Source organism: Scleropages formosus, chromosome 16 (assembly GCF_900964775.1).
Source record: "Scleropages formosus chromosome 16, fSclFor1.1, whole genome shotgun sequence".
In the NCBI taxonomy this organism is placed as follows: domain Eukaryota; kingdom Metazoa; phylum Chordata; class Actinopteri; order Osteoglossiformes; family Osteoglossidae; genus Scleropages; species Scleropages formosus.
Window position 1 is genome coordinate 7,491,894 of NC_041821.1, and position 12,768 is coordinate 7,504,661.

The 12,768-nt window shown below is 52.0% G+C and overlaps 1 protein-coding gene across 2 annotated transcripts in view; it reads right to left on the reverse strand.

The window, feature by feature from the left end:
• Nucleotides 1-434: 434 nt before the first annotated feature.
• The window catches only part of LOC108924513 (F-box/WD repeat-containing protein 7), a 54,307-nt gene continuing 41,973 nt past the window's right edge, over nucleotides 435-12,768 (reverse strand). For both annotated transcript variants that reach the window (XM_029258933.1, XM_018735943.2), the window contains exons 4-11: nucleotides 11,493-11,627; nucleotides 10,819-10,942; nucleotides 10,384-10,520; nucleotides 9,696-9,809; nucleotides 3,697-3,878; nucleotides 2,801-3,026; nucleotides 1,966-2,176; nucleotides 435-1,138 (exon numbers count right to left, since the gene is read on the reverse strand). In XM_029258933.1, the coding sequence (XP_029114766.1) occupies nucleotides 870-1,138; nucleotides 1,966-2,176; nucleotides 2,801-3,026; nucleotides 3,697-3,878; nucleotides 9,696-9,809; nucleotides 10,384-10,520; nucleotides 10,819-10,942; nucleotides 11,493-11,627 (1,398 nt within the window). In that variant the 3' untranslated portion in view covers nucleotides 435-869. The remainder of the gene's footprint in view (nucleotides 1,139-1,965; nucleotides 2,177-2,800; nucleotides 3,027-3,696; nucleotides 3,879-9,695; nucleotides 9,810-10,383; nucleotides 10,521-10,818; nucleotides 10,943-11,492; nucleotides 11,628-12,768) is intronic.

Here is a 12,768-nt window from a genome sequence, read left to right on the forward strand (position 1 = left end):
GAGCTATAACCCAGCCAGACTCTGAAGGAAAATAAAATGTATATATATATATATATTCAGGACATCGCCTTTTCGACAGCAATACGTCCAGATTCAGCTTTGTGTAAGACCAACGGAAAAGATGATGAGAACGAAATGTGGAGAGACAGACAGAAGAGGGAGACGGAGAGAGAGAGGTTAATACTGGGACTGATTGTTGTTGGCAACAGTAGGCAAAAAACACTCAAACTGATCAAATGTACAAAGTAAGATTCACAGTCTCTCTCTGCACTGTTCAAACCAGGGGGGGAAGAAAAAAAAAAAAAAAGATGGAATTGAAAATGTTAACAAATATGCAAACGGGTGCTGACAGGAAGGTGGCCTCCTGGCTTTAAAGTCAAATGCTTCTTCGATTTCCCTCTGCTAAACGTCTCCCCCAATAAGAATCTCTTTACTTAGGTATTTTTTAAGGTATCGTCTTTAATATTCTTTGTACACTATTTACCATTTCTTACAATGACACTGTTTTCCTGCCGAACGTCTCTTTACAGCGGAGAGTCTGTCAAGGGGGGAGGGGGGCGCCGTTGGCACGGGAGAAGCGACACGTTTACACACGCAAAGGGTCACGGTCAGGCTCGAGCAATCAAGTCTCTGAGGGAAACTGCCAGAACAGCGGAGGGAGGTCACTGATTGGCTGTTCCATCAGTCCCCCGTCCTCCCCGTCTCTCCTCCTCAGCACCGGCACGCAGCAGAGCCCACCCCCAACCGACCCGCGGGGGTCTGGGAGGAGCGGAGGACTGGCCTTGGGGGCAGGGGGCTGTCGGAGGGGGTGGGTGGCACAGGGATGTGGGGACGGCAGGTTGAACCCACTGCCTCCCCCTACCCCCCACTCACTTCATGTCCACGTCAAAGTCCAGCACCAGCAGTTTGGTTTCCTCGGTGCCGTTGCGGCTGCCCACCGCGCACACCAGCTTGGTGTTGGAGGCCCGGATGCGCCACACCACGCCGCCGCTGCCGCCGCTCTCCAGCGTCACCAGGTTTCGGATGAACTCGCCCGTCTTCAGATCCCACAGCTTGACTGTGCCGTCATCCGAGCTGGTTATCACAAAGTTCTTGTTGAATTGCAGACACGTGACGGCGCTCTGGTGCTTGTGGGGACCTGAGGACACAGAGGAGCAGCTGCTGTAACGGAGTCTCGCCCAGCAGCGTCCGCAGCAAGACGGAGAGCCGTTGCAGAAAGCGCCGTTCGAAGGGGAGTGTAATTAGTGCCCATCAGCACTCGAAGCAACACAGGGTCGCCCGCGCCTCCCCATTGTTTACAGTCATAACAGAAAGCATTAACTGCTTAGCCGCCCGCCCAGGCTGACACCGGTGTTTCTGCTGCTGCTTCCCAGAGTGCACAGCGCCTAACTTTTCATATTAATGAGTCATAAAGACCACCTCCTGACCCAATTGCCTATCTGACACCCCCTTTCTTGTGCTCCTCTCGAGCTTGTGGGCAAGCCATGCCCCCTCAGCTACCCCATGCACGCCTGACACACACACACACACACACACACACACACACACACACACACACACACACACACACACACACACACTCGCTCTAATGGGGCACACTGGGGTGGTCCTTTGTTCCACAAAGAAAGCAGTGCACAACACAGACGGGGCGGTCGTACACATTATTGCCATTTAGGGAAAATTAACCCTGGCAGAATTTTTGGTCCTGGGATATAAAATAAAATAATAAAAAAAAAAAAACAAAGCAATAAAGTCTATCTCCAATTTCAGGCTGCGGCAGCTGTGTGAGGACTGGGTGAAATAAAAAAGCAAAAACAGGAAATTTTGCCCGGTCCAAGTAACTGCGGTCTGGAAACGGTCCTGCTGCTCATTTCCCTCTAGTTTCAAGTGGCAAACTGACACCACAACACAACGTCGCAGTTTCCAGCTCCCACCGCTCCTTTTCCGAGGCGGACGGGGCCTCACCTTGCAGTGTCTGCAGGCACTGGCCCGTCTTGATGTCCCAGATCTTGACGGTGGAGTCGGCGTTGCCGGAGACCAGGATGTTGTCCCGCAGTTCCATGCCGCTGGTGAGTGACTGGTGCCCAGTCAGAGTGTGAATGCAGTTCCCTGTCTCCACGTCCCACACACGGATTGACGTGTCCAGGGACCCGCTGACCACGTGCACACCGTCGAACTGCGGGCGACAGGAGAGGGAGCGCAGTCAGCAGCGTACGGTCACCTACCCTAGACTGTAGCACCTTGCAGGAAGTACCTCCTGCTTCCCGTAGCCTGACCACGCGACTCAGACTAAGACCGGAGTACTTGCCGAGCGCTCCGATTCACATCGCACACCACGCCCAGCGGCCTCCGGTTTTAGGGAAACATTCTGTCATTTTTATGGGTCTTAGGGCTGCATTTTAACTTTACCTAGCAGAGCGTTTTCAGCAGCAGGCTATCATTGTAATTCACCCGCGGATATTTGATCTAGACAGTATATCCATTCAGCGCTTTCCGCTGGGCGATTTTCTGTACCTCAGTTAAAATAATTATTTCTGTTGTCTTCTAAAGGGCTTCTGGGAAATGGCTGTACATAACGGAGACTGCGCTGGGAATGGAGCGTATCCTGATACACACACTGCAGTGCCTTTCTGTTGGAACAAATGGTTCCTGAAAGGTTTGATTAGCGCGATCCTCAGAGTCCATGGTCCACATGCTAAGCAGAACGTTTTAACTTGGATGCGATTGTGGGGGGTAAATGGCCACATACACAATGTGTGCAGAGAATTAGGGGAATGCTCACCCGTATGAGAGCGCTCACCTGTAACGAGTACACCCGATTGGTGTGTCCCTGAAGAGTGTGCAGGCACGTCTCCGTCTCAGGGTCCCACACCTTCACCATGAAGTCGTAGGCCCCGCTGACCACCCGGCGGCCGTCATACTGGACGCAGCGCACGGCTGCCACGTGTCCCATGAGGACGTGCAAACACTGGCCCGTCTCGATGTCCCACACCCTCAGGGTAGCGTCCCGTGAGCCGCTGACCACCCTGAAGAACACGCACAACACTAAGGGCTCGAACTGCTCACACGAGACTCCGAGTTCTACAAGGTGCCTTGCTTTGTACCTTAGAGAAAGGTAATGATGCTGAAGTGCTTCATTTAAAAACATGCAGGTGAGTGAATAAAAAGCAACGCCTTGTGCATTTAAAAAAAAATTAAATTACTTCTACCAAGCGAACACAGTTACATAACCTTTACTGTCATATAAATCTGACACAAAAACAATTTAAGCATCACCTCTCTTACAGTTGAATAAACCCAGTGCAAATTACAGCACATTATGAGCCTACGGCAAACGCTCTCCCGCGCCATAGAAAGGAAACAAGATTCTAAGAAAGAAGCAGCTCTTCATTTGCCAAATGCCTCCCAGCAGGACGGAGACACATATTGCTTTGTTACGAAGCGGCTGCAGCCAGCGTGCGGTCCTCTCCGAGCGCTCCAGCGCCACGCAGATCCGGCATGTCTTCGGGCGCAAAGAGCACTATCGCTTCCTGGGCTGAATGGCACTTGGCTGCCATGCTTAGCGAAGCGCTATTGTTCGTCGCAGACCCTACAATGCTGCCGTCCGTCGTCTTTTCCCTGCCGTGTCCCCTCAGGGCGCGGTCGCGAGCTGAGGACAGGGCTATACGCTGGGGGGATGCAGGGGCGGGGCCGTACCTTTTCTCGTGGAGGTGCATGCAGCGCACCGTGGACGTGTGGCCGTACAGCGTGTGGATGCACTCGCCCGTCTCGGCGTTCCACACCTTGAGCGTGCGGTCTGTGGAGCCGCTGATGACCACGTTGTCTCTCATCTGGGAAGACCAGACTCCGCCCGTGTGACCCACCAGCGTCCTCAGGCACTGCAAAGGGAGACGCCTCGTAAGGCTCAAGAACAAAACCACCGCAGGAAGAATCATTTCACATCTTACGTTGAGCGTTCATGTTGACGGGCCCCAATTCTCAGCCGCACCATCAAATTACGGTCATGGACAACAGTGGATAAAAAGGACTCCTGAAAAGCACAAAACTGCCCAACTTTTTTGCAATAAGAGTCAAAAAACAAATAGATGGCAGTGACCACAGCATCACCATCAGAGACCTGTGCACCACTCCTCCAATACAGTAACCACGGAGCGAGTCCCTTGTTCTGACCCGGTCTCTCAGCCCTAGCAATTGATTTCATTTATCTATAATGAGAGTGTAGTCTGTTCATTCATTTTAAGAGACTGTGGTCTGTGTTGATAAGGAAAAAAAACCTGTTCTATTTCATTTGAGACAGCAAATGAGGTATTGATTACAGTGATTATGGAAATCTTTAATGTCAATTAAATTTTAGCATCGACTCTGGCGGCCTGATTTGATTTGTTTACTGGAAATGGAGCCGGCCTCCCCAGAGCGCCCTCGCTCTAACAGGATCAGATGTCCCTTCTGTTCGTCGTCCCGTTTTCCGCACGACGCGTGGGCCTGACAGAGCAAGGCAGGACTTCCTGAGGACCCCTGACGAAAGCGAGGGCCGTGTGCGAGAGGAGGGCGAGATTTATATTCCGCTTGAATGTGCCGTGCCTCGGCCCTGATGAAAAGGGCACACCTCATTAACCCCCGCGCTGTCGTGAGCGTTGCCCTGACCTTCCGGAAGCCTCTCGGGCACATTACAGGACCGTGTCTAATCTCCTGTGGGCTCCATGATGCCAGAGAAACGGGAGGAGAGAGCGCAGTTGGTGGGAGTCTCAAGGCAGTGGCAGAGATGTCAACGAAGTGGGTGGCATTATGCATTCTGACCGATGTTAACACCACAACAAGGATGCGGCCTCCAGGGAAATTAAACGGCAAACACACCCCACAGCAGAGTTCTTCCACACCGACCTGCAGCGTTGGTCTTCAGCGGTGCCATGACCCAGGCGGTGTATCGACGCATGTTTTTCCCCAATGCGGCCGTGCGCACGGTCAGAGCTCACGCTCGCAGATCCTAGGAGGCTGATTAAAGAAGGTCGGCGTAAGCTGGATTGACCGTGGAAAAATGCCAAAAACGCGAAGGAGGCAATGGGTTCCGTGACAGCCACGGCAGTCCTACATTCTCGGGCTGATCAAGACGGACCTCGGAGAACCCTTTGAAATTGACGGGGCTCAGGTGTCTGTTTATTTGCCTACAGAATTTAAAAAAAAAAAAAAAAAAGTCAGAGTGGATTTCAAGAGCGGAGGATTAGCGATCCGTTCAGGGCCTGTTTATGCTTCTTGAAGATTGAGAGGCGGGACTGATCCAATGTTCTCCCCTTCTAACATTTTTACTTGGTCTATCATTTCTCCCCTTCGCGAATGAGCCACAAAAGCACAACGGCAGCCGGTACAGTCACGAAATATGAGCAGCATTTAAAGGGGGTGGCAGAAAAAGTGGTTTTGTGCGTAGAATCCCTCTCAACGGCTTTCCATCACAGTAATGGAGACTAAATGGAGACGGCCCTAATAAAAAGGAATTACTGCAGTGTCAGAGGCATCTACCCTGCAAACGTGACGTTGGGTCACTGTTTTGACCGTTCAATTAAGCGCTCCTGATCGGCGAGACGTTCGATCTGTGTACAATCGTCCTGCATCTGCCCATGAGCGCCGTCTTCCCAACAACCACTGGGCTCGCACCCCCGCCTTCTTCGCCCTTACCGTGAAGGGCCCCCAAGCCAACAGAGCCCCTCGGACTGCCACGGTTTTTCAGGATGAATTATGGTGCCGCACAAATCCGTTTACCGCTTACCACCTCCTCCCGGAAAAATCCGCAACGAAACGCATTTCATCAGTAGAAACATGAGCTTTGCTGTAGATTATGTAGGCAATCACACACGAAACACAGTTTCCCCTTAAACGAGCAAAGAAAGAAGCACAGTGGAGTATGAACACTGGTTTTTGGACACAATTTCCAGCCATTTGAGGCCGAAAGCCCCAGTTGTTGCAGAAGTTCATTTGCAATCATGGCGAGACAGAGAAAGAGAACAAGAGCGAATGAAGACGGTAGAAGAATGGCTCACATGAAGGAGACCAGGCCTGCTTTTCTCACACCTAGCAGTGAGACACTGAGCTAAGAGACAACAATTGGTGCGGAACGCTGTCCAGCAAACTATGTAACACTTGTCACAATCAAGGCCATTATGGAAGCTGGGCATTTGGCACATGAGGAGTGTGGTTTCCACGGCGACAGTCAACATTGATGCACGCGCCTCAAAGAATGCTGGAGTGCTGCTTCCTTGCTGGTAATTTCACTCAAACTTGATACCACAGTAACTGCTGCTGATGCCCCAGGGATTTAAACTGAAGCCTCAGACACGCTAAGTTATACTGTCCTACATGTCACTTTTCATTATCAAACTTTGAAGGTTTCTCTCCGTTTTATTTGAGGCAAACACCAAATCTGACAGCAGCAGCGGGATTCCAAGTGCCAAAGACCACCTGGTGCTCCGCGCTAAAATGGCAGGGGACCATCTCAAAGAACCCGGCCGAGGAGTGCGGTTCGTGACAAAAGTCAGGTGCAAGCATGCGGCTCGGAGGCTTTGGCAGCCTTCACAGAAACTGAAGGGCAAGTCCAGACAAGGGCAGAGCTGATGCAAGCGAATCGCAACGGCCGAGAACGTAGACAGATGCAGGAGGGATCGATGAAAGCGTCACGACGGCGAGATCTGCAAACTACAAAGGAGGAACTCGGAGGGAAAGGACTCCGAGGGCCTTTGCCAAAGCTCTCCGCGAATTAACCGAATCCTCCGACTTCCTGCACTGCAAAGAACTGCAGCTCAGTTTGCAGCGAGCAGATTGAGCATTTGGCAGCAATATCCGTCCGCAACTCCCAGGATTCGTCCAAAGCCGTTTGCCGCAAAGGTCAGCGCTCACCTGAGGGAAGCGGATGTAAAAATATCTCGTCGGCAAAACACGTCACCCACCTGAGCGGCACAAACAGCAGCCCTGTGAGCCGCGGGTACGCAGCCAAACATCTCGCAGCGAGCGCTGACGGGGAACGTATGTGTCGCTCACTGTTTACCCAGCAAACAAACTCCGGCCCAACTGCAGAGAGGAGTCCCACTGATACGGACAGATGGAAGACCCACGCGTTCTGTCACTGCACCTCCACGAAAGGACATGGCCGCTGAGGGTCACGGGGGACTAAGACATCTCCGCTTGTTTTGCAGAGACTCACTGAAACCTTTCCCGATGTCAGTGCTGCGTGGGCTCTTGAGCTGGTGGTGCACTGACAGCAGGCTTCTCGCTCACTCTCCGGCAACGGCACACAAGCGCCATCGCAGCCGCTGCTCTTCACGGCACCTGATTATTTTTAGACATGACACACGCCAAATGACAGACAAACAAACAAACAAACAAACAAAAACTAAAATCGCCTGTGCCGAGGGCCCCTCGCTGGCAAACGAAACAGACAAATAGAAGCAAAAGATTAAAAGACGTGAACGAGAGGAGCTTCCTGTGAGGATGGACGTACTTCCCCAGAGCACCTGCATTTCTGCTCAAGTGTGCCTGCAGCCAGGTGCTAAAGGCCTCCTGTGTCTCTCTGTTCACTCACTCACTCACACTTGCACACATGAACAATAGTCTTTGGGGGGAGGAAAAAGAAAAGAAAAGGGGGGGGGGGGGGGGAAGTGTTCCACAACAGCTCAGGGAAACCAAAGCAGCAGGTTCTGAATTAACAATTCTGAAAGTGTTTCGGGACATTTGTTAGACATGACTCGAAGCTGAGCGCCGCCCTAAAACGTGACCTAAAATAGCCGTCGCAGGTGCCGGCCCACGTTACATTCAGACTGAAGCCACGCCAATGGAAACTTCGCTTTTAATACGGCTTTCGGCTGCAGAGCAGAACCGAGGCATGACACGATGGGCTTCTCTTCGGGAAGCAAATTTCCCTTCGTTTCCTTTCCGGCTCAGGGATTCCTGGGTGGAACTGAAACGCTTTGTCTGCTTAGCACTTCTAAATCATGGCCACGCGGGGCAGGACGGACATACCTTCCGACCTTTGTGGTGCCAGTAACGCCAGCTGGTGACTGAATGGGCAGAGGATGAGCACATTGAGAAAATACCCTATTTCATCTCCACCACCACCATCTCCTCAGTGGCCCGTTTCCCCACCTGAGCAACTCCATGAGTGTAAGTAACATGTGACACAGGGCCAGTGAGTGCTCTCCAGTAATGTCTCAGGGAAAAGGGATTATGGGTGCCTGCTGGTTGCGTTCTTGCCAGCAACTTTACCCGGAAAAGGGGGGTGCAGACACAATGTCAACACACTGCAGCACCAACCAGCAGGCTTCTCCTGTCACCTAGACAACCAATCATATGGCTGAAGGCAGCTACGCAGCCCCACCCACTGCTGGCTCAACACATCTCTGGGACGCGAGAACAGTATAATTACACACATACGCACTGACCGCACGCGCTGACTATGCAGTTTGGTTTAGACCGGAGTCTGAGTTTGTACTGGGGGGGGGGGGTTCATGAGAATAACTCGTTACAACCAGCTAACAAACAGGGCTCTTGATTGTTAAAAATGCCTATAAATGAAAGAAAGAAAGAACACAGCCCAGAACGCATTTATATAGCTCTGCACCCTCTGTTCAGTAGAACGCCATCCAGGAAAAGCACAAAACCAGCCGAGACGGCAGCGCTGCCAAACTTCTGCTGACGTCATTAAAAAGAATGTCTGGTGTCACTCCGGTGATCACCATAAGTTTTTCAGGACAAAAAGGATGTGCTGAGCCCAGTGCGGTCAGCCATCATTCCCAGTGTGCACCTACAGACCCAGTGCATTAGTACATCCTGACACAGGAAGGCAATTACAGCCAATTTACCCACAGTTCAACCTCAATGGGGAAGGGAGGAAAAAAAATGTGCCCTTTACTCATCCATCGCTTGGCTGGTTCCTGACGCAATTACATGGGCTGCAGAATCCATATTCTCCGCTTGTCAAGGTGGAAGAGGTATGGGCAGTCTGAGGAGGAGCCCGTTTGATTAGGGGGAAGGGAGGAGCTGATGGCGTGATTTACGGCCTCTGCCAGGCTCTCACTCACATAGAGAGAGGCACGCAAGGTGTTCAGCTCCATCTCGGGGGGAGCAGCCAGATGCCACCCTTTACAACACCCACAAAAATGCACGAGGTGCGCAGCAAACCCTGCAGCAAGATGAGCCCTTTCCAAAGTCAAACACGAGTATCGCCCTGATGCCGCAGGGAGGAACAATTCCCAGAAAGGTGGATCTTGATAGGTTTAACGGTTTGCATTGTTAAATTGCGTCCACGATGCTTTCTCCACCAAAAATCAATGAAAGCTAGAGCAAGAGGGAGGAGATGTACAACCGGGACCCATGACTGTGGTCCTAATAAAGCTGTCAAGATGACAGCCTAAATGTAGCCTTGGCAGCCGGTGCTCTCAGTCATTTCGGACACAAGGACGGGGGAGAAAGGTCACCGCGATCATCAGCGCAGGTGTACTGGGCTGTTTGCGCTCGCCGAATTGTTATGAAATTGATCCATAAGACGTATAATGGAGGCATCACAGATGGAGTCCACACCGCAATTACCCTCCATCACCAGCATCCCCTGCCTCCTGCATGCCATCAACAGCCCCCAGGTAGAGCAGGTCCATGCGAACAGGACCGAGGCCAGCCCTATGTGTGGCAAGCCAAGGAACTGGAGAATCTCTTACCTTTCCTGTAACCGCCGACCACACTTTGAGCGTGTTGTCGTCCGAACCGCTCACGATGCGATTTCCGCAGAACTGGAGACATGTGATCACGTGGTCGTCGTGACCTTTAAGCACCTGAAAAGGGAGGTGAGCAGAGGAAGGGAAAAAAGTCAAGAGAAGACCCGAGCCAAAATGAAAAAATAACCTCTTTAGACATCAAACACAGAAAGGTGAAATGCTGCAGAGTAAGAGAGATGCTCAGGGCTCCTTTAAAAACACACTGAAATGGGATTCCGCCTCTTGTGTTCTGGGTCAGAAAAACGCTGATATGGTAAATGACAAAGCAGTTTGTCAGGGGGAGGGGGGAGCCGCTGCGAGGGAATGAGAAACTACAGTGACATCACAAGCAGCCAAAGAAGCTGCAGTCACACACACACGGTAAAACGGAGCAAGCCGGAAACAGAGCGGGGAGGATCGCTCACTTGCTGGTCTGATTCAATGAATGTGTTTTAATGATAATGAAGTTAGCAAGACAAGTCATTGTAGAACACAAGATGAGAACACCGAATTCAGGACAGTCACCCCTAACCTCTCTTTACCAGAGTCTTACAGCTGAGAGAGTCCTGGCCAATTTGAGGACTAAAGTCCAAATGTCATAGTCTCTCCAAGCAGCCAAAAAGATAAAAGACAAGAAAAGGGACAAAAGTACCTTGGGTGATTTAAGATCTCCTCGTCTCCAGTTGGTATCTATCCTGTGCTGCCGGATGTAAGCACTCTTCCAAGGGCTGTGCGTGAAGCCAGGCTTTGTCACTTTCCTCCTCTTGATGTGCAAGGGCTCATCAATACCTGGGTCAAAAGTGACACTTGAAACTTCTTCCAAAGCAAAAACCACCCAGATATCCTGTCCATCAGGTCCATAATGGTGGACTCATTTGAGGGCTCCCTAATGGCCCCGATCGGTCTCCTCGCTATCGCCATGGAGACAAAGTCCAGCTTCGACACTCAGCACAAGGGAAAGGTGAAATGCCCTTTGAGGGGTTAAGGCCACAAGAACGGAGACCACAATCACAGGGGAAAGGGCCTGATGTTGGAGTGCTAGAGTGCACATGGGGAGGGGGGGCAGTGCACTATGGATGAGACTCACCTTCCTCCCTGCACTTTTCCCTCCAGAGTAGGTTGTCCTCTGCCAGGATGCGCCAATAGCGGCAGGTCTGTGCCGCCTGCAGCAGATCCTTGGGTTCCAGAAATGACAGCACATAGAGGGCCAGCTGGGAGACACACACACACACACACACACACACACACACACACACACACACACACACACACACACACACACACAGAGTGTAATCAGTGCCACAACTCTGACCAACTTCTATAATATGCGGGCAAGTGGGCGGGCCTCTCAAGGCTTTTTGGGACTGTCGAGATTATCAATCATGCAGCATGAAATCACGCACAGTTCTGAGCAACAGGGAGGGAGATGGCTCAGCACAAGCAGGCCAAGAGGACTTGGCAATCCCACCATGCCTGCAAGTGCCATGTGAGATGCAACTAAATCGAGATGGGGGATCCGTGCAGCCCCGCCCCTAGGCGCTTCACTTCCCTCGGCTGTTCAAGGTTTTCTTCATAGCCATCAGATTAAAGCTTGGTGTAACGGACTCCGATAAGGGAGGGTGAGCACCCGGCTGGCGGCTGACAAAGACACCCCCCAAGGTTTGCGTGGAAGATACGCGCAGCCGAGGTTTGGCTGAGAGAAGGGATGCGTACGGACCCCCGCCACAATAGAGGTGTGGGCAGGACAGAAGCGCTCCTCACCTCTTTGGGCAGCAGCGAGATGAAGTCGCGTTGGAACTGAGGCTCGATCACCTGCATCATGTGCTTGACCTGCGTGGGCTCGCAGCTGTCGATGAGCTCGTCCAGCGCCAGCAGCTTCTCGGGCCCGCTCCAGCTCTGGGACGCATGGGAGACAGGAGGGTCGGATGGTCAGCGCGCTTCTGTGTGTTCGTGTGCGTTTGTGTGCGAGAGATGAATCCCGCAGAGGTTTGAGTGCTGCTGTTCCAGGACTGCACGCACCGCATTACTTGCCTGTAAATGAAGGCCCGGAGAGGTAATTACAGGGGAGGGGGTTATTTTATGAGGGAAAGGAAAACATGGCCCGTGCCAAAGTACCTGTAATTTGGCTGTGCTGCTCTCGCACACCGGAGCGCAGGCCTTTCTCATCATGGGGAGTTCAAAGCCGCTGCTGAGCGGAGCGGGACGGGGGGCGCCGGGGAACCTCAGCTCCATTAACACTCGTATTAGTGTGCGTCTGGTGTCCCGACATCAATGGCCCCCGCAGCCAACCCGCTGCCGACGCTGCCCCCACCCAGGACAGACAAAAGGCAGTACTGACCTTTTTATTAAAGGGATTTTTTTTCCTCCCCTTTGTTTTTTTTTTTTTCCTCTGAAATGAGGGCTTTTCAACCCCCTCCTTTGATTCTGACAATACACAACAGGAGCCGTGAGGAGGGCCCGCTGTGGCGGGGGCAGAGCGACAGCAGCTGTGGGATGGCCCTGATGGGAAGGTGGTTGGGCCCTCCTTCACCCAAAATGGTTTACTTGTAAATGTCACACCCCCCCCAACTGACATGTCTTCCTCTCAGGAAAGAGGAGTGCGGGTGTCAATACCAAGACACTCCGACACATTGCAGAACGTAGGGACCATTATGGCGCCGACAACCAAACATCCCTGTAAACAACAGCAGCAGCACAACCCGTTTCGGGCACAACCAGAAATCCTCAACGACGATATGGGCCGGGGAGGAGAAGGTCACACTGGGTCACCTTACGGGAGTGAAGCCAGACACAACACAGCCCCTTTATTGTTGTTACAATTAACTTTTATTTGTATGACTTTTCTGACTAAAGCAGCTCACAGCAATGGATAACAATGCATAAATCCACAATAATTTACCCATTTATAGAGCATGGTACTCCTACTCTATCAATTCACAGTAAGCACCTTGATTGAGGGTACTTCAGCAGGAGTGGGCATTCGAACCCAGGGCCTCCAAGTGGAAGGCAATAGCTCTAACCACTCTTGTACCCCCAT